The sequence below is a fragment of the Sorex araneus genome, chromosome 9 (assembly GCF_027595985.1).
Source record: "Sorex araneus isolate mSorAra2 chromosome 9, mSorAra2.pri, whole genome shotgun sequence".
Lineage (NCBI taxonomy): Eukaryota > Metazoa > Chordata > Mammalia > Eulipotyphla > Soricidae > Sorex > Sorex araneus.
This window is the reverse complement of record NC_073310.1, coordinates 27,335,187-27,357,372: the sequence shown is the minus strand read 5'-3', so window position 1 is coordinate 27,357,372 and position 22,186 is coordinate 27,335,187. Positions and strand designations below refer to the sequence as shown.

The following is a 22,186-nucleotide window of genomic DNA, read 5'->3' as shown; positions in this document are numbered from 1 at the left end:
CTCCCACAGCTGTGCCCTTTGGTCACGTCATGTCATTCCCAGAGGAGGGGGCGGGTGGGGAAGGAAATACAGTGAGGCACCAAAGACATAAACCCTTGCAAAAACATCTCAGGAACTTGGGTGATAAGTTCGACATGGTGAAACCCATTTGGGTGCGGGATGGGAAAGGAATGAACGTTTTGGGGGAGTTCAGCATGAAATGAACAGAACTTTCCCTTTCTGCCAAACTGCTTGGGCTGTTAACTGTTTAGGTAGCAGAGTTCCTATCACCAGCCCACGTGAGCCAGCTTCCTGGAGCACACAGAGGCGCAGAGAGGTCCTGAGAGAAGGGAGGCAGGGGAGGGTCTCTGCCCAGCTGCCCACCCGCCTCCAGCAGGGCCCAGCAGACAGCCCCACAGACCTGTGTGTGGGAGCGTGGGAGACAGCTCACTTTCTCAAAGCCACAAGAGTTGGCAATTACCAGCTGTGAGTGGGACGCGGTCCACACGGAGATGACATACGGACAACTGCGTTTGAAAAGGGAGTTTGCTAGTGAAATTTCAGTCAGTCTGTTGATTCTGAAAACACTCCTGGAGTGTTCTTTTATTTTGAGTCTGGGCACAGGAATGTTTCTCTTTTTACAACGGATGTTTTAGAAATTGAGTTTTTAGACAAATATCATGAAGCACATGCTTTGGATGAAGACCAGAAAGCCATCCTTAATACTAGTAGGACTGCCGTCCCGTTGTTCATCGATTTGCCCGAGCGGGCACCAGTAATGTCTCCATTGTGAGACTTGTTATTACTGTTTTTGGCATATCAAATATGCCACGGTAGCTTGCCAGGCTCTGCCGTGCGGGCAGGATACTCTTTAATCCCTTTCAGAGAGCCCGGCAAGCTACCAAGTATTAGTACTAGTATCAGGAATATACTTCGGGGAAGGAATATTGGATCATGCCCTGTGGTGCTCAAAGCTTGCTCCTGGCTCTCTGCATATTCCTGGAAAATTCCTGGCAGTGCTCAAGGGACCGTATATGATGCCAGGATTTGAACTAGGATGGTTGGCACATAAAGGAAGTGCTTTACCCACTGTACTATTTCCCTGTTCACTCGGGGACTTAATTTTGGGCCAACTTTACTGCACACTCAGTTCCCAGTATCTATGTTTATGGACTAAGATGATAAAGGGCAGATATAGAAGGTCTAGAATCTTCATCTGAAACAACTTAAAACTCCTCCCCAGTAAACCTGCCTCTTCCTAGACACCCCGCTCAGTACTTCTGACTTGACAGACAAGACGTGCTTCCATCTCGGGTCCCGTCTCACAGATCTGTTCAGTGTGTGATGCTCCCACAGGCCTGTTCCTTTCCTCAGTTTCTTAAAAGTGTTACTGAGAAATTCAGTAAAAGGGCAGGGAGTGTAAAGGGAAGAGACCCAAAAATCACGTGGGAAGCAAGGTGCACACACAGAGTGGCTCCGGGCCAGCCAAACTGGGCCCCGTGAGGGACTCACTCCAACACCAGCAGTGTCACCACCACCACCATTCACCCAGGTGTACAAATCAGGAAACTTGGAAGTTGGCTCATTTCTTTCTTTCTCCCTACCATGTCCTGTGTGTCTGACCCCTCGCACAGAGGTCACACTCCCAACTCCATCACCTCCAGCGCCCGCTGCCCTTCTCATGCATCTGCAAGACTGGCTCCTGCCCTTTCTCCAGGACTCAGCAGAAGTGACGCCTTCGGTGATGTCACTCTGCACCACTATACCAAGTTTCCTAGGTTGGCTCCTGCTGCTTACCCCGCCTCACCCCCTGAATTCTGATATGTATTTATTTGTTTGTTTATTTGTTTATTTCTTTATTGATTTTAGGAGGAGGGCAGCTATGCCCAGCAATGTTCAGAGGTGACTTGTGGCTCTGCACTCAGGGATCAATCCTGTGGTGCTCAGGAGGACCATATGGGATGCTGGGGTTCAAACCCAGGTCTGCCATGTGCAAGGCAAACGCCCTACTCACTGTACTATCACTCCAGCCCCTGAACTCCAATGTTTTAAAAAATAATTTCTATTGCCTAAAATCCTGCGGTTTATAATACTATTAAATATGGTTCCTAGTGAACATAATTCCAAGAACACATCCACCATCGGTGTACTTGCTCTTTCTTTCAAGGACCCCAACAATTCTCTCATTGTTGTTTTTGGCCCTTTGTTGCTACCTTGCTGTGTATCTTTAGCTCCCACATATAAGGGAGATCATTCTGTGTCTATCCCTTTCCTTCTGACTTCACTGTGCATGATATCCTCTGGTTCCATTCATGTCATGGCAAATTGTTCTTAGAGCTGCGTAATATTCCCTTGTGTACATATGCCACAACTTCTTGATCCAATCATCTGGCTGTTAGTGGATAATTTCTCTGCATGGATCATACTCTGTGATAATCTTGTCTGTTTGTCTGCTTCTTCTGACTGCTGTCCCCACAAAGTCCATCCAGGGCAGGGACCACAAGTGCCCTGTAGCTATAGCTGTATGTGCAAGCTTATGTGCTGCCTGACCCACTTCACTTCCGCTTCCAAACTTCCTCTGAAATGGGGCAGGGGTTGGACAGGGGAGCAGAGGAGAGAGCTCGTATAGGTGAGTGCACAAGAAATCTTAATTTTATGTGTTACTGTGGCTTTTGCTTACTTAAGTATGACACTAGTTAGTAAAAGAGCTTCATAAACGAGTTGATAACTTGAAGTCAAGCAAATCTCTATAACTACCAATTTTCAGAAAACAAAGGGGCAAAGGATTCTGCTAAATGACACCATAAGGGGCATGACCAAAACAATCTAGAATATGGGACAATCAGAAGGACAAAACCAGTATTTTAACAAGTACTGGGAGAAAGGGAAAAAAGAGATGAGAGGACATTTAAGAAGTCCTGGGGCCAAAGAGATAGTCTAGCTGGTAAGGCAGCTACCTTGCATCAAACTCACCCAGGTTTGATGACTAGAACCACAGATAGTTTTTAAGACCCACCAGGAGTAAGTTTGGGCACAGAACCAGAGATAATACCTGAACACCACTAGGCGCATCCCCTAGCCCCAAACCACACCCCAAAAGCTGCAGCTTAAAGCTGCAGTTTTCTAGAACCTATCCATAGCACTGAGGACTTAATATATTTAGATATTTGGATGACATTAAGGAAACTGTTAGTAATATTTAGGTATGGTGATGTTGCTTTTTTAAGTAAAGAAACAGCCAGAGCCACAGAGAAAGTAGAGTAAGTAAGGTTTTGCTTTACATGCAGTCAACCCTAGGTTCTATCATCAGTACCATATACGGTCCCCCAAACCCCACCAAGAATGATCTCTGAGCACAGAGCCAGGAGTAACTCCTGATCATCGCTGGGTGAGAAGGGAGGAAGGAAGGAAAGAAGGAAAGAAGGAAGGAAGGAAGGAAGGAAGGAAGGAAGGAAGGAAGGAAGGAAGGAAGGAAGGAAGGAAGGAAGGAAAGAAAAAAGGAAGGAAAGAAAAAAGGAAGGAACAAACAAATGAATGAACGAACGAAGGAAGAGAAGGCAAGAAGATCAGGGGTCTAGGATAACTCAGTGGTCCAACATCTGCCTTGAGGCATGAGACTGAGTGTGATCCCAGCACTATAGGGGATCCCTGGTAGCACCAGAGTGTGAAATCTCCTACACATCACAACCAAAGGTATGCTGTCATAGCAACAACAGCAACAAAAGGAAGGGGGGAACAGAAAATAATCGTGTTTTTAGAGAGCCATTCTGAAATACTTAAAATGAAATAAAATGTCTGGAATTTGCTTAAGAAAACAAACCCATCTGAGCCAGGGCCCTAGCTCAGAGATCTGAATCACATGCCTTCCATCATCCCGTGCTGCCCCCAAAAGTTCTAGATAGTCTCAGTACCAGCAAACCATGGAGGAACATATTCCTCCCTTCCCCAAGTCAACTCCCTCAGCCCTTGAATCGCCCCCAGCCCCACCCCCACCGCCCCAAATTGAGTGAGCAGCTCCAGAGCGTTTATGGCAGGGGGGGGTGGGGGTGGGGGCGGGGGATGGCTCTAGACTGTGTTTTTGAACAGAGAAGGTGCTGGCAAAGCAGATTCAGTCATTAACGTTAATCTAAAGCTCCAGAGTTTGGGCACACTCAGCATGGTACGAGTTAGAAAGAAACCATTATTAAACTTAAGTATTAAATAGCTGTCACCAGTATTATTTTCTGTTCATCACTTCTCTGCTAATTTAGAAATTATATATATACATACATATATATATATATATATATATATATATATGGATTTGGGGACCGCATTTTAGCTTAGGTATAAAGCATTGGTGAACAGAAGGCTGGGCTAGAAATACAAGAGTGGAGGAAACAACTTTTACTTGCTTACATTTTACCTAGCCCCACTCAGTGCTGACACTGAATCTGTGGTCCCATACCCTTACATGGCTTGTCACTGGCAAAGTTCCTCTGCTCCTTGTGAAACTCTCCTAGCTCCCAAGAAGGGCTTCCCGCTGTCTGTCCCCTCACTCTCTGCAATTAGCACCTGACAGCCTCATGTCCCTGCCCTAAGTACCAGTACATTCTTAGCTCCACATCACAGCACAAAACCCTTGTGAACTGAACAGACGCCTGAGAAATCCTGTCTGAACTATGGAGAGCTTGGGGGAAAAAAAAGCAGGAACTTCATTTCACTGTTTTTAAGGTAACTAACCAACCAAATATCGCTTAGCTGAAGTTCTTAAGAGAATAAGCGATGCATCACTTCGTTATTTCAAATATAACTTCTTTCAGCACATTGATCTAAGGAAGCATTACACTGATACACTGATACAGTTTCCCACAGGAGCATAAGAAGTCCCGTTAGCAAAGTTAAATTCACTCAAGTGTGTTGCAAGCACAACTTAAGGCCACTTCACAGAATAAGGCTATCCCCTCACACCTCCCCCACCCCCAACACAGCCTTTTGTTGAAAGAGCCAAACATGTCCGTTATATTATAAAACACCCCAGGGTGAAAAATGCCAAGGACCACGTGACTAACAGCTGGAGCCACTTAGCAGGATCGTTTCAACCCAGTTAACTTCTGAGGAGAGGAGGGAGAGAACTCCAAGCCGGGATGAGAAAGCTCTCCCCATCTTTAAAAGTCTTTCTTCCAGGAAAGTCACAGACAGTTGATTCACAAGGAAGAGTCTAAAAGCAGAATTGCAGCAAATTAAAATTGCATGTTGGATCCCTCTTCTCCAAAGGCAGCTGAAGAGAGGCAACCAGAACCATCTTTTCAAACGTCAAAGAGCCCAACAGTCCCCATGGCAGCCTACGTGGGGTACAGGGCTAGCCGGGGTGAGGGAAATATTTCTTAAAACAGATGTGGGAAAGAATACTTGAGGTAGACCCAAATGAGAAACAAACCGGGCCATTTAAATAATGCAAATAGCTGTTGTGAGAAAACAATAAAATGGTAGGGAATGGCAAAAGCAAATCTCCGTGGGTGGGAAGAAACAATTAAATATTAAGAATGGAAAGGCGGGGCTGGAGCGGGTAGGCTTTACATGCGGCCCATGGAGGTTCGATTCCCAGCATCCCATATGGTCCCCTGAGCACCGCCAGGAGTAATTCCTGAGTGCACAGCCAGGAGTAGCCCCTGTGCATCGCTTGGTGTGACCCAAAAAAAGCAAAAAAAAAAAAAAAAGAAAGAAAGAAAGAAAGAAAGAAAGAAAGAAAGAAAGAAAGAAAGAAAGAAAGAAAGAAAGAAAGAAAGAAAGAAAGAAAGAAAGAAAGAAGGGAAAAAAGTGAAAAGGCAACACAGAATCCTTTGAGGCTCTTTATTAACACTGCACCAAAAAGAAAATTAATACAACCATCCCTCTTTTTATACATGGGAAATGAGAGAAATGGCAGGAGATTTCACTTAGCTTCATATCACAGCGTAGCAAATGATGGAACAAGATGGGCAGCCCCTGGAGGCCACACCTGTGCTCTCTCTTTATCTGGCTGCCTGGTTTAAAGAAGTTCAGACAAAGGGCAATGCTTCATGTAGATAGAGGCTGGGCAGCTAGAAAAAAAGTTAAAACTGAAGTGCCTGAAAGAAACCTGATAAAGATGTACGGGAAGTTACTGAATCCAGGATCCAATTAAGGTGAAGAGTGGGGGCTGGAGCAATAGCACAGCGGGTAGGGCGTTTGCCTTGCACGGGGCCGATCCGGGTTCGATTCCCAGCATCCCATGTGGTCCCATGAGCACCACCAGGAGTAATTTCTGAGTGCAAAGCCAGGAATAACCCCTGTGCATTGCCAGGTGACCCAAAAAGCAAAAAAAAGAAAAAAAGGGGGAGAAGAGTGATTTCAGCCTGGACTAGGCAATGAGACCTGGAGCTTTGCACACTTGCACAAAACTCTAATTGCAAAGGTCCAGTTCAACTGCCGCTCCCCTGGGTCCATTCATCAAGAGAGAAGGTGGATGGTAAAGCAACTGTTTTCTCAGCAACAAGCCAATAGGCTATTGGAGGAATTCGGACTCACATCCCAGAAAACCATCATTTCAGGTAGCAGATTGCATGGGGAAAGAGAAGGGGCACCTGTGTTCAGAAAGGACCCATTGTAGAGGGTGGGTACTAAGGTGGGGTCTTGGTCTTGTAATCTTCGATGCCTGGATTTTCCAGTGCTATCTGTTCTGTAAACCTAGTGTCCCAGGCTAAGGGTTCTGCCTACCTACTGCTTTCCTTGCATCGCCTTTTAAGGAAGGGCAAGATAAGGGGGAAAAGATCATTCTTTCCATTCTCAACAGACCCTGCCCTGCTGGTTTTAATTTTGAGTCCAGCTCTCATTAATCCTTTTTTTTTTTTTTTTTGCTGGTTTCAGTACTTCACAGTTTACAGAGCGTCTTTTAACTCCAATTATCTCATTAAATTCTGTTAAGTAGACAACACTATGATCTCATCTAAGAGAATAAAATGTGTTTTCATTTGTATGAATTGCCTAAGATGATGCACCAGAAGGATCAGAACAAAACTATTTTTCTTTTTAAAGTTCCATCTACTTATTTATTTTTGGTTTACAATACTATAAATAATGGTTTCTCATGGACATTATTCCGACACCACACTCATGATCAGTATACCCACATCCCTCCCCTCCCTCTCATCTACCCTTCCTCTCTGCTGCGCGCCAACTCAATTGCGTGTGCCAGTTCCCCCTTTTGTTGCCTTTAGATCTTGGTTGCTGCTTTGCTGTGTATCTTTAAGTCCCCAAAATAAGAGAGATCATCTTGTATCTGTCCCTTTCATTCTCACTTACTTGACTCAGCATGATATCCTCTAGCAGAACAGAACTTTTTAAAGTCCAAACTAAAAATTAAGGGGTTAATTTTCCCCTTAACCCCACAGAGCCAGAGATAGGGGTCTACCCTGATTTAGAAACAAAAGGATTAGCTGATAAAAGCAAGGGACAAGCAAGAGCTGATAGAAAAGAGGTGGAATCAGCATCCCCAAGGACTGCAGTTAACGTCTAACAAAGGGCATTGGATCCCTTACGCAAATGGTGCTTCAGTAAAGTTCTACCTGAGATTATCTCCCAACAATTAAAAACGGTTAGGAGAAAGGAGGTCTTTAAATTTTAACTTAGGGTGTATCTACTGGAAAAAAAGCATTCCAGGTGAGAAGATTAAGATCAGGGAAGAAAAGGGAGAAGTGCTTTGTCCAAACCCTCTGGGGAGAAGCATGCTCTTGTCAATACCTTGGATATGGACGTCAGTTTACCTGTACTAGCTGGCACAGCAGTCCTCCCTTCATTCTGGGTATCACAAGCCCTGAATCCGAACACCAATTCCTTCATTTGAAATTATAAGATAATAATAACATCAGGAATTAAGCATTCATTTACTAATAAACCATGTCAATGCAACCCCAAGGCCCCAGATGATGAAAGAAAGCTGTTTTCTACAGAAGATGCCAGCTAATCACTGTAGAAAGAACCAGAGAAACAGTCAAACAGCGAAACAAAATTAAATACCACTTGGCAACCCTTATACCACCAATTGATTCAGGCAAAGGTCACCAGTGGATGCTAAAATTAGGTGAAAGGTTGGTGGGAGAGGGGACAGGTGCCTCATAGCTTGCTTGCTGCTATGTGGGGGGAAATATGATTTGACAGACACAGCTAGTTATCATTTTCTTAAGACAAGGGCAATTACTAGCAGAGTAATATCCAACAACCCTGTGTCCAAATATTATATAACGTGGCATGGACAGCTTCATCCATGAAGTATCTTTGTTTAGTACTGGTATACCTGCTCAACAATAAAAATATGAACAATACATTTAAAATTGAGCAGAGCATGAGAACAAGGATTTCTCCAAAGAAGACCAACAAAGAGCTAATAGACTCATAAAAGACATTTAGCATCATTGGTCATCAGGAAAATACAAATGATAAACACCAATTAGATATCACTTCACACACATACCAGGTTGGCCAAGGTGAAATAGTGTGGTCAATAAGATGTGTCAACAGAATGCAGAGAAATCAGAACCCTCAAATATTGCTGGTAGAAATATAAAATGTTGAGTAGGCAGTTGGATAGTTTTTCAAAATGTTTAACACAGTGGTACCACATGCAGAAATTCCACTCCTAGGTATGAGTTTTTATGAAAATTGAAAGCAGATGTCACCGCAAAACAAATGCATGTGCACTTTCACAGATGCACTACTCACAACAGCCAAAACACAGAAATAACCTGCATGGCCATTAACTTATGAATAGACAAAACAAAGGAATATTCTTCAGCTATGAAAGAATGAAGTGCCGAGACTCACTGCAGCATGGAGGGCGTGTGAAAATGGTATTCTAAGCGAAAGAGGTGGGCACAAAAGATCACATTTTGTCTGACATTTATGAGAAAAGTCCAGAACAGGCAAATCTGAGAAGAAGTGAATAGGTAAGTGATCGCCAGGGTGGGATTCACAGGAACAGAGCTGAGGGGGGAGGAGAGTGACTGTGAACGGAAATGGGGTTTTGTTTAAAGGGATTTCAAAATATTCCAGCTTTAGATAGTGGAGATGGTTACACAGCTTGTGTAAACACTAAAAAGCACTGATGGCACTCTTTAAAGGGATGTGTTTCGTGGCATGTGAACTTTATCTCAATAAAGCTGTTATTTGAAAAGTCAAGAACATGTATAAAAGAAAGGGGAATCAGACAATTATACATATGTGTGTGTCTGTGTCTGTGTATGTGTGTGTGTGTGTGTGTGTATCAGAGACTCTCTCAGCAAGAAGCAAAGGAATCCAGATCCCTGATTGTTCTGGGGAGAAAACTAAAAGGCTGGAGGTCAGGAGAAAGGAAATTTCCCCTTTGCTGTTTTATAAGAGTTTATTAACCATTGACTTTGTATAACTGGTCCCAAAATTAACTTAAAAAAATTCACATGTCCCTGTAAAGAAATTGTCTTTAACCAGAATTTTTTCTAAATTGCTAGCTTCCAGGAAAATTGAGCTGGAGTAACGAGTTAACCTACATTACAAAGAAACAGGCCAGGACTTTGAAATAAGTCCCTGAATCAAAAAGGGGGGAGGGGAGAAGCACTCAGAATTAAAATAAACTAATAGTACAGTGGGTAGGGCGTTCACCTTGCACATGGCTGACCCGGGTTTGATTCCTCAGCCCCTCTCGGAGAGCCCAGCAAGCTACCAAGAGTATCTCGCCCGCATGGCAGAGCCTGGAAAGCTACCTGTGGCATATTCGATATGCCAAAAACAATAACAAGTCTCACAATGGGGATGCTGCTGGTGCCTGCTCGAGCAAATCGATGAACAACGGGATGACAGTGATACAGTGACACAGTGAAAAAGACATGCTCTAAGTAATGGCGGATCCTTTGGATCCCAGTCTGAGTAGCTTAACTATACGGGAATTTTAATATGAGCCAGACATACACTGATCATAGCAAATTACTACTGATTTTGTACATGCTTTCATACTATGCTGATTATGTACAGAAACACTCTTTGGTTTTAGAAATGTATAATAAACAGTTAATCTAAGCGAGGTCATGTCACAAAGACTTGTAAGGTTGTTGAAACAAATATGGAAAGTGCTATTACATTTAGTTAATATGTCTCTGGGTATTCCTGAAACTACTTTTCTCCCCCTTTTTGTGTGCATTTGAAAACACTGATGGTTAAAAAAAATTTTTTTTCAATCACTTAAGGACAAAGTTCAGGGGCCGGAGCGATAGCACAGCGGGTAGGGCGTTTGCCTTGCACGTGGCCGACCTGGGTTCGATCCCCGGCATCCCATATGGTCCCCCAAGCACTGCCAGGAGTAATTCCTGAGTGCAAAGCCAGGAGTAACCCCTGAGCATCACTGGGTGTGACCCAAAAAGCAAAAAAAAAAAAAAAAAAAAAAAGAAAAGGACAAAGTTCAAAAATCTGCTCTCTAGGGATTAAAAACAAACTTTCCCCACAAAGGATGCCATGCTAAATACGACACGCGGTGGTGATTGGTGACACAAAGTGTGATTGGTGTTGAATTGTGTGAGTAGTATCATACAGTGGTGAATAGTGCTATGCAATGGTGAGCGGTGTAACACAGGGCCAGAGGTGCCATGCAGGGTGTGTGGTATCATGAAGTATGAGTGCTGGCATACAGTGGTGAGTGGTGATACACTGTGGGAGTGATGACACACAGCATGTGTGGTGACAGGAAGAGTGACTGGTATGCTATAATGGGGCAGTGTGATGTAGCGGAGAGCTCCAGAGAGCAGGGATCCCATGTGTGATGTCATTCATCATTACGGTGTCCTGCACACCCAACCCAAAATCTACACAGGAGCCAATGAGGTACTGTCAGATGAATAAATGAATGGAGGGCAGAAAGTGCATGACCTAAGACTACAGAATCAGGAGTCAGACAACCCAATTTCAAGGCCCAACTCTTTTTTAAATTTTTTTTAAATTTTATTGAATCACCATGAGATAGTTACAAGCTTTCATGTTTGGGTTATAATCTCACAATGATCAAATACCCATCCCTCCACCACTGCACATTCCCCACCACCAATATCCCGGGTATACCCCCCCTTCCCACCCTCCCCCTGCCTCTATGGCAGACAATATTCCCCATACTCTCTCTCTACTTTTGGGTCTTGTAGCTTGCAACACAGACACTGAGAGATCATCATGTTTGGTCCATTATCTACTTTCGGCATGCATCTTCCATCCCAACTGGTTCCTCCAGCCATCAATTTCTTAGTGATCCCTTCTCTATTCCATCTGCCTTCTCCCCTCCGCTCATGAAGCAGGCTTCCAGCTATGGGGCAATCCCCTGGTCAAGGCCCGACTCTGACATGGCCGAATGAACTTCAACAAGTTCCTTAGCTCCATCCGTCGGTTTCTTTCTCTCTCTAACATGGGCCCCAACCTGTCTCCTGTCTGGGCTTCCTCCCACACGTGCAAACCTCCATTTGCCACCTACCAAAGATGTTTGGATCACACAGCCCTTGTCCACCACCTGTGTCTCTCAACTGGACCCTACCAGCAACTGTCCAGCCTCGGAATTCTCTTTCTCATCTACTCTGCACCCCAAATGTCCTTTATCAGAATCAATGACAGATTCCTGGATTGGATCCCATCCCCAACACCCAATGAGTCCCCTCTGTACTGTCCCCTCTAAACGTCTTTTTTAAGAGCCAAGTGTGCCTTCTAAATGTCCTAACCCAGGAAGCAGCAAAATTTTTATTTTATTTTTGAGGTGACACACCTGGCAGCGCTCAGGGATTACTCCTGGCAGGGCTAGTGCAGCAAAATGGGACATGCCATCTGGTTCCAGTATGGCTCTTCACCAGTTAATGCAGTACTTGACCAACTCTCTATCCTTCTTCCTCTCCCATTCTGTTTGTTGAAGAAAATGGGAATCTTTCCGAAGTCAGTCACATTGCGTTCTAACCCTAGACACCCAAGCTTTAGTCTGCATAAGACTTTCCCCCTGACTTCATAGGGTGCACACCACTTGGGGTGGGGGTGCTGCCAGCATCTAAACATGGGGTCTGGACTCCTTTCTTTTACTTCACAGTTCTTTCTCACAGTTCCTAAATAAAAGTAATTTGCATTATCATCTTTTATTTGTTTTGTCTAGTGGGGGGGGAGAGGCACACCCAGGGGTGCCTAGGGCTTACTCCTGGCAGGCTTGGGGGAGAATATGGGATGCCAGGGGATGAATCATGGTCAGTTGCATTTTTATAAGAAATAATATCCTGGCACTGGATAGTAGAAACTTAAGGTGCCTGCCTTGCATGCAGCTGACCCCAGCTCAATATCTGGTACTACGTGGCTCCTTGAGCACTGGTGATGGATATGGCTGAGAAGTCCCAGAATACCATTAGGGCAGAGTGGTCTAAGTGGTCTCTGGCAGAGCAAAGCCTGAGCAGCACCGCCTCGTCAGGCCCTCACACTGAACCTCCTGCCCAGTTGGTTAAGAATTGCTAGACCGGGCCTCTGGACCTCCTTAGCACTGCTGGGAGACTCCTGTCCCAAAACAAGAAATTATATCCAGTGACCTGATATAGTCAGTGGAGCTATTTAACTCCTGGTCACTCAATCAAGAATACTAAAATATCCAAGGACCCGGAATAACAAGAGGTTGAGAAATAAGGCAAAATCTGATCTTAATTAAAAGCTAATCAACATGATTCATTGATTTCATTTTAATCTTCATTGGGCACTAATACTGCAGTAAGTATTCTGTGATTTAGCCAGGGTCACTGCTTGACCACAAAATGTGTTTGGACAAACGAGCAGCCAGTGTGCTCTCTGAGTGATGCCAGCCCCTTACTTAAGTTGCACTGGGCTTAAGTTCCCACTTGTTCGTTCAAATGAGCAGGGAAGTGACTCTGGGTTTAGTCAGGAGCTTCAGAAACATCTGATCAGCCAAGACACTGAGTGAGCAGCTTGGAGAGTGATGTCAAGAGGAGTGAGGCACAATCTCTGGCAGCCAGGCTGGCTCAGGACAAGGATGGGACTTCCAGGGCCCTCTCAGCGCACAAGACTGTCTTCTGTTAAGATATGGTCTGATATCAAATCGGAAGAAATGCCTCTATCGCTTGAAGCTTACAATGAAAGAATCTAATGGAAATGCCAAGAAATACAATAAAGAAAAAGCCGAAAAGGCCAAGGCTGAAAAGCCACTGAGAGGCTCCAAGAACTGCTGCTGAAAATGTAATTCATCAGAACCAAGGAATGCCCTGTGCATGAATGCTAGGGTTGATGCTCTGGCAGCAAGAGTTCAAACCACAGGCAAGGCAAGGGGGAAAGTTTATGACCAGGAGACGACAGCAATGAAGCTACCAGGAGGGATAGAAAAAATATTCTACACTGATAGATAAATGCGGGTCCTAATGTGAAGTGCTAAATTCTCAATCACAGCAAATGCTTTTTGGGACACACCTGGCATTGCACAGGGGTTACTCCTGGATTATGCACTCAGAAATTACTCCTGGAGGTGCTCAGGGACACTAGGAATCGAATATGGGACACTAGGAATCAAACCCAGGTCGGCCACATGCAAGGCAAACGCCCTACCTGCTGTGCTATCGCTCCAGCCCGTCAATCACAGCAAACGAAAGGCAGAATAAACTATACTCCCATGCTCACAATTCAACGAAACCAGATAAATGTGCTGGACAAGAACAGACAGCTGAGGCTGGCCTATCTCACTGTGGAAGGACTGCTGTGGACGGGTTCTCAGGGCACAAGTGTTGCTCGAATGGAACAGGAGGAACTAACTATGGCAGAGAATGTCACAAGTCTATGTTCAAGGATAATTTCAAGAATTGTTGCTTTTCTTGACTTCAGCATTCTCTGATCCTTTTATTTTATTTATGTATTTATTTACTCATTTGGGGCTCATACTCAGCAGTTACTCCTTGCTCTGTGCTCAGGAATCACTCCTGGCAGTGCTTGGGGTACCATATGGGATGCCAAGGATCAAACCTAAGACAGCTGCGTGCAAGGCAAGCACCTTACCCACTGTAGTATCTCTCTGGTCCCTGAGAGGAATTTTTAAATTTTTATTTTAGGCACTGCAGCACTGCACTGTAGCACTGCTGTCCCGTTGTTCATTGATTTGCTCAAGCGGACACCAGTAATGTCTCCATTGTAAGACTTATTGTTACTGTTTTTGGCATATCGAATATGCCACGGGTAGCTTGCCAGGCTCTGCCGTGCGGGCAAGATACTCTGGGTAGCTTGCTGGACACTCCGAGAGGGACAGAGGAATCAAACCTGGGTCGGCCACATGCAAGGCAAATGTGCTATTGCTGTGCTATTGCTTCAGTCCATTTTAAGTACTATGATTACAATACCATTAATTACTGGATTACATGCACACAATGTCACAATATCACACCATAGTGTCCACTTCTCTCTCCCATTATCTCAAGAAGGTTGGGTTGGGGGGAGGGGTTGTTTTGTTTGTTTTGTTTCTGTCATCTAAGTAAAATGGTTACAGTAATGTTAACTTTCAAGCTTTTAATGAACAAAGTTATTCAAAAGTGCCCAAGAATCTCCATTATTGTTCTTATATCACCCTAGTTCATCTCATCCATGCCCCCCCACCTCACTGCTGGATAATCTGAGCTTTGCAAAGACCAACAGTCTGTATTCATTAGAAAATGTGCATTCCCTTATTTTGTTTCTGTATAAGCTCACAGATGAGTGAGATCATTTGTTTCCTCCTGACTTATCTCACTTTACATATTCTCCAGTTGTCCTTCATTTCCATCCAAGTTGCAGCAAACTACAGGACTTCATCCTTTTTACAGCTGTATAGCATTCCATCGTGGCACAACTTCGGGGGAACAAACCCAGTGATGCTCAGGTCTTAGTCCTGTCTCTAAGCTCAGGGACCATTCTTGGTGGTGCTTGGCAGACCATTATGGGTATGAGGGAATCAAACCCAAGTCGGCTATATGTAAGGAAAATTCCCTCCCTACTGGTCGTTTCCATATCTTAACTATTATACTTAGTACTAAAATGAAGACAGGTGTGTAAATATCTTTTTTAATTAATGTTTTTGCATATTTGGGGTTGATACCATGAAGTGAGGTCATAGGGTCACAAATAAGTTTTATTGTGGGTTTTTAAAGAATTCTTCATGCTGTTTTCCACAGAGGCTGAACCAGATAACAGCAACAGTGAAAACAGAGGAAACTGTGAAAAGTAACACCAACGGTGAAAGTGGGGTTCCTTTTTCATAACCTCCCTGCCAATACGGGTTGTTTTCAGTCTTTTTTGATGTTTCCCCTGCTCCCTGGTGTGAGATGACATCTCAAGGTCCTTTTGATTTTCATTTCCCACATAACAAGTGGTGATGAACTTTTTTTATGTGCCTACTAGCTCTTTGGGGAAAGTCTCTGTTCATCTGGAGGGGCATATTTTAGTAAATGTTTTTGATATCAGAAATATCTATCAAAAGTTACATAAGATCTAGCAATAGGCCGAGGAGAGAGCATGTGGGTTAGGGGTATGTGTTCTACATAAGCAGGATCCTTTTATTCTACCTCCCTCGCCCCCAAGCATCACTGGGTGTAGCCCTGGAGGTCCCCCGGCAGCACAGGATTGATCCTAGTGCTCCTCGCACCACAGGGGTCAAGCAACTCTGCATCCTCAGACTCTCACTTTGAGCCTGGTTCAATCTGGTTGGCAGAGAATCGCTGGGAGTGGCTTCAGCTACACCCTCCCCACCCATCCCGCCCGTTCCCAGCCCTGCTAGGGATCCCCCTCCCCCCAACACCCCCCCATGAACAGGTACCAAGGGACTCCAGAATAAAGTATGGGACAAAGGTTTTTGTTTTGTTTTGTTTTTAAAAGACACAATCTATGTCCTCAATGAAGAGAAAGCACAGTTGGGAGCACGATACCACATGTAAGACTGTTTACATTTAATCAATGTTCACAGCTCTATGAGAGAGAGGCAGTAATGTCTCTGTTTTACAAACGCACAAACCAAGGCTTATAGTAGTTGGAAAATGTCCAAGGGAAGTAGCCCTAGAGAAATGCAAATACACAGAAGAGACCTCCCTCTTTCCATGCTTCCCAAGGAGCAAAGAGATAAAAAAAGACATGCATCTATCAGAGTCTGCTATCAAGCAGCATCAGAGTTACAGAGCCACAAGAGCTGAGAGAGCAATAGAACCTGGACACTTGCCAGATAGGAAGTGCTGACTCTGGGAGAATAGGGAAGAATCTGGGAAGTAAGCGAGATAAAGTGCTTCTAGAGTGAAAGCATGCACAGGGGGGCTAACGTAAGGTATTTTATTTTTCTGTGAATGTTTAGTGATGATAAAAATAAAGCTGGAAAGGGGCCGGAGCGATAGCACAGAGGGTAGGGCGTTTGCCTTGCACGCGGCCGACCCGGGTTCGATCCCCGGCATCCCATATGGTTCCCCAAGCATCGCCAGGAGTAATTCCTGAGTGCAAAGCCAGGAGTAACCCCTGGGCATCGCTGGGTGTGACCCAAAAAGCAAAATAAATAAATAAATAAATAAATAAATAAATAAATAAATAAATAAGTAAGTAAATAAATAAATAAATAAAGCTGGAAAGACTGGGTGAGATCCTGAATCCTGGTCAGGGTATCTACCTTCCTCTTATGTCAGGATTGCAGAGAAGGCCACTAGAATGGAACACAGCTATAAAGTGTCCATTTCGGTGACAAGAAAGATGCGGTTGCCAGCGCTTACTATGAAGGTGAAATGGAGAAAAGCCAAGGTGGCCACTGTGTTACTGGTGGTCAATCCCCTGGCTAATTCTGAGTCCTCATCCTTTAGGGCCCCCTGTAGCACTGAACATGTTATTCACTCTTTGCTTCTTGCTCTTTACCCTCTTGGTTTCCTCTCGCCTTATAGGCTTCCATCTCCCATCTCTGCTACTGGCTTCTCATCTTCTCCTTGACTGCTGATCACTCTCTTAGAGCTCTTTTCTAGGGATACAGACCCTCTCGGTACAGTTCACTGTATCACTGTCATCCCTTTGCTCATCGATTTGCTCAAGCAGGCACCGTAATGTCTCCATTGTGAGGCTTGTTGTTACTGTGTTTGGCATATCGGATATGCCACAGTTAGCTTGCCAGGCTCTGCCATGTGGGCGAGATACTCTCGGTAGCTTGCCAGGCTCTCTGAAATGAGCAGAGGAATTGAACCCGGGTCAAACACCTTACCCACTGTGCTATCGTTCCAGCCCCTCAGTACAGTTAATTTCACTTAATTTAATTTAAATGTCACCTACGATTCCCAAATTTATAAATTTATAACAAAGCACAGGCTATCTACCTTGGGGTGGAGGGGGTTAAAGCAGGAAGCGGTGGGGTACCACTCTGCTTTGAAGCATCATATCCTTTTACTATTTTTCCATAGTCTGAAAGATTTGAGTTCTAAAACAAATCTAACATATTAAATATAACTAACTTACATGTCCATGTTATCAGAGCTTCCAATTACCATGGGATTTCCATTAGTAAACTGGGACGATATAAATCCCAGTCAAAGGAAGCCAATATTTGTGCATTCTAGACATCCTGACTGTGTTTTGGGGGCGGACTTCTGTCCAAGGACTTGGTTTCATTGGTCAAGGAAATAGGGTCCCTGGGAAATGACCCACCACTGAGTGGGTGCTACCAGGAGATCAGGGCAGATGTCACCACTGAGTGGATGCTACCAGGAGATCAAGGCTGATAACCTTAGAGGAGGTCAGATTTGACATGTGGGTTCTTAACTTGGGGTCCAATGATATTCCCATAAGGATTAAAGAAATAGAAATCAGTGGGTCTGTTAACTAAGATTTAATTTTTTTTTTAATTTTTTTTCATGACCTCTGTCTTTTCAACATTTCCTTCCGGTGGAGGGAGCACTGAATGAAGTTGCAATGTAAGTCACTGACAATCTCATATAGTTATAGGAGCCATCTTCAAATGCTGCTGCTTGCAGTCCGCAGGATCCTGAAAGTTCACTGACTAGATTCACCAATGGATCCCCTGCTACTCCTTGCTATTCATATGGTTAGAAGTAACATGGTGGGGTTAGTGAGATTATTAACACAGTGTGAAGCTCTCAGTTGATTTCCCACCTCCATCCTCCAACACCACATACCCCACAAGGCATTGCTAGACCATGGGGGGAGGAGAATTGTTGGCAGTTAACTCCCCTCCCAAGCCCAGCACTGCTTAGTGTAGCCCCCTATTAAAAATTAATTCTGGAGCCAGAGAGATAGTACAGTAGAGAACTTGCCCTGCACACAGCTGATGGCTCAATCCCCAGCACCCGTTATGGTCTCCTTGAACCCTGCCAGGTGTGATCCCCGAGTATACAGCCAGGAGTAAGCTGCTGAGTACCAGGGTGTGGCCCTCCAAAACCAAAAACATAATTCAGAACTAGAAAAGAAACACATACACTACAATTTTTATTTCTCTAGATTGTTCTCTATTTCAACAAAGTTGATTTTCTTGGCAGTCCTGTAGATTTTCTTTTATGCATGTAAAAGAAACATGTTTCAGAGACGGTAAAGCGAAACAAATGGTCACCAAAAGGGAAGCATTTGGGTCACTGGGACAAATGGGGTCAACTGTTTGGTAAAGGACAGAACTGGGCATTTCAGGGTGAGACTAAAGGTGGTCTATATAAATTTCTAATGATGTGTACCTGGACCCAACAGAGCGTCAAAACGCTATGCTACTTCAATGGGAGAGGGAGGGTGCTTTTTTTTTTTAAGGTAGTTTGGCTGAATCCATAGCACAGAGGGTAGAGCGTTTGCCTTGCACCAGGCCAATCGGAGTTTGAGTCCTCCCTCCCTCTTGGAGAGCCCGGCAAGCTACCGAGAGTATCCCTCCTGCAAGGCAGAGCCTGGCAAGCTCCCCCGGTCGTATTCCATATGCCAAAAACAGTAACAAGTCTCACAATGGAGACATTACTGGTGCCCGCTTGAGCATATCGCTGAACAACGGGAGGACAGTGCTGCAGTTTTTTGGGTTTTTTTTTTTTTTTTTTTTAAGAAGGGATGTTACAGGCTTCCCCAGAGTGCCCAACGGGGCAGGGCAGGCGACACGGCGCTCCCTCCTGGGTCCAGGCCTTAAGGACCGGGTCTTCAGGGCAGAGCGGACAGGCTCCGCGTGAGAGTTGTCCAAAGTCAACGTACACGGGCCAGACGCCCAGCACAGCCATTTCCCGGGGACGACAGGCTCCAGCCGCTGTTTGTGTCGTCCCCCCACTTCTGGAATGCACCGGCTTTATATGAAATCCACATGGTGCGCGGCCGGGAAGGCGGCTCCGCCGCTCCAAGTGACAGCGTCCGGCCCGGCTTCTCTCCGGAGAAGGCTCCAGAGAGCGAAAGGTCACCTGGCCTCGTGCCCCGCTGCCCCCCTTCTCCCCCCTCACACACCCCCGCCCCCCGTGACAATGTTCGGCGACAGGAAATTGGATCGCGGGGCGGTCTGCCTTCCCAGCCCTGAACTCTGGACTGAAACTAGCTACGCTACAGAATAGACTCGTTTGCCAAAACACATCCCAGGGCGCGCGCAGACACACACACACACACACACACACACACACACACACACGCACGCACATGCACACGCGCGCGCGCGAACACACACACAAACGCGCGCGCGCGAACACACACACAAACGCGCGCGCACGAACACACACACACACATACACACACACATACACACACACACACACACATACACACACACACACCAGGGGGTACAGGCGAGCGCGGCGCTGGCCAGTCCTTCCTGCACGACACCCAACTGGGTTCCAGGACCCAGAGCCAAGTCGCATCCGCACCTGGACCTACTCGGGCCAGGACCGGTCCCCGCAGGCTCAGGACAAAGGCGAGACGCGACTCGACCTCCCCGAGGTGATGCGACCCACAGCGGCCGGGGAGGAAACTCCGCCAGGGGGTCCCCAGGTCCCGGGGCTCTGGGAAGCCGAGACCCGCGGGGCGCGCACGGGGTTTGCAGACGGGACGGTCTCCCCAGCCGCGTGCGCTGCGCAGGTAAACTGAGCCCGGCGAGAGGAGACCGGGAGGGAATCCTCTCGGGCTGGGACCCCCAGAGCGACCGTCCGCGCCCGCGGCTGCGGGTGCCGGTCCCCGCCCACGACACCCACGTCCGTCCGGCTCGGCCGGCGCCCCCCACCCGCCCCCGCCTTCCTTCCGAAGCCGGCGCAGCCCCCCACGCGCTCCCCAGCTCGGCCCCGAGTCGCACTCACGTAGATGGAGTAGATGTCGGATCTGTCGTAGAAGTTGAGCGCCTCGTTCAGCTCCAGGGCGGGGGAGACCAGGTCGTCCCCAGCCTCCAGCTCCAGGTCCCCTTGTCCCGGGCCGAAGGGAAAGAGTTCCAGACGGCTCAGGCAGCCCCCGGGTCCTGCCAGCAGCAGCTGCAGCAGCAGCGCCCGCGTCCACGCAGCCCCGCTCTGGCGCATCGCGGCCGACGAGTACCGGATCGCCAGTCCCGCACACCCAGCGGCTCCGCGGCCCGAGGCTGAAGAAGGCGGAGATGTAATCGGACGCCCCTCCGCAGCCCCTCCAAGCCTCCAGCCTCTAAACGAACCTACCCCGGGAAATAGGGGAGGAGAGCAGAGGGGAGATGGGGGTGGGCCCCGCCCCGTCGACTGGGCGCGCCGGGGAGGCGGCCCAATAGCCGAGAAGGGGCGGGCGAGGGGCGACGACGAATCCCCCCGCTGCCCTGGAAGCTTTGCCATGGTCCCCACCCCCCCTTTACCCCACCCTGCCTGGCGCTGGTGGCCAGTTTCCGAAACCTACCGGGTTCCCACTGAGTGGCCGCTCCGGGGGTTGGAAGCGCCGGGTCTGCACCCGGTCGGTCCGAGGGCTGAGCGGTGGGAGAGGGCTGCAGAGTCACAGCCCATTCCCGGTGCTGCTGGAGACCAGCCGCAGGGCAGACCCCCTGGTCCTAGCTCTGGTGTGAAGGGGGGAGGGTGGGCGTTGGAAACGAACAGGGCACCGTCCTTTCAACTTTCAACTGTGCAGTAATGCGGAGGTTCCACCAGAAGGAGGGACCGGCCTTCCCAAACTAAGTCACGAGAGAGGAACAGTTAGGCAAGGTGACACTAAAGAGCATTAGCGCTGGAAAAGGGGCCGAGAACATCATATGCACTGTGGAGATCAAACCCGGTCTTCCCGAGGCACGGAGTTTCGTCAGGAGGCTGGAAAAGGGCCAGTTCTGGGCGTGGGTGCAAGACACCACCAGCCCCAGCTGAGACTAGAGGGGAAGGGATTGTCCCAAATAAAGCCTAATTACAACCCTAGGATTAGAACGCCCCTGACACTCCAAAAGAACGATCCCGGGCTCTTGAAAACGGCAGATGAGCAATGTTAATGATACCCTGAATTCAGTAATTCATTTGGCATCAGGTTCAAAGACAGGCCAGCAGAGGGTCGTGGTTTGAAAAAAAAAGTGGAAATTGAGACGACGGTAACAATCCGCAGAGACATTACAATGAAGGATGAAGTACAACTGATTCTAAAATCAGTTTTGGAGGGATTGTGGGGGAGACAAGAAGTTAGAACTGGGTGTATGGTTGGGGGAAGGAGGATTGGAAAGCCAGTGCTGTCTTTTCAAGTCAGTTGGGCGTGGAGGTGGGCAGGGATGAACAGCAGGTAAGAAGCTTGTCTTGCACATGGCCCAACCAGGTTGGATCCCTGCCATCCCATATGGATCCCCCGAGCCCACCAGGAGTGACCCCTGAGAGCGGAGCATGGAGTCATCCTTTAGTACCTGGGGGAGTGACCCATGAAACAAAACATCAAATCAGGTCAGAGTAGGTGTGGGGGGGGACTGGATATGTGAGATCAGACCCATTACCGCCCCCCCCAGGGGACAACAGGGCATAACCCAGTTTGGAATAATTTTTGCACAAATGGCAAGTTCTCTCTAATACTTAGGCTGTGTGAGTCCCATACCAGCAGAAAACATGAAGAACTGCAAAGGAAGCACACTCTCTAAAAGTGTTCGATGCACTACTCCTGACATCTTATTTTTCTTTTAAATTCATTAGCCATCCCAGACTGACTGAGTTCCTAGAGGTAAATCCACTTTACAGTCATTGTGGTCTTCGCAACTCACCCTCATCTTTCTGCAGAGGGGCTCAGAGTCCCACAGAGGTTAAAATCAGGTAGCTAAAGGCCACAC

General features: G+C 46.7%; 1 protein-coding gene across 1 annotated transcript in view; it reads right to left on the bottom strand.

The window, feature by feature from the left end:
- The window catches only part of NID1 (nidogen 1), a 93,632-nt gene extending 72,894 nt beyond the window's left edge, over positions 1-20,738 (bottom strand). Inside the window, exon 1 of the mRNA XM_055147664.1 lies at positions 20,247-20,738. Within this exon, the coding sequence (XP_055003639.1) occupies positions 20,247-20,738 (492 nt within the window). The remainder of the gene's footprint in view (positions 1-20,246) is intronic.
- Between the last annotated feature and the right edge of the window lie 1,448 nt (positions 20,739-22,186).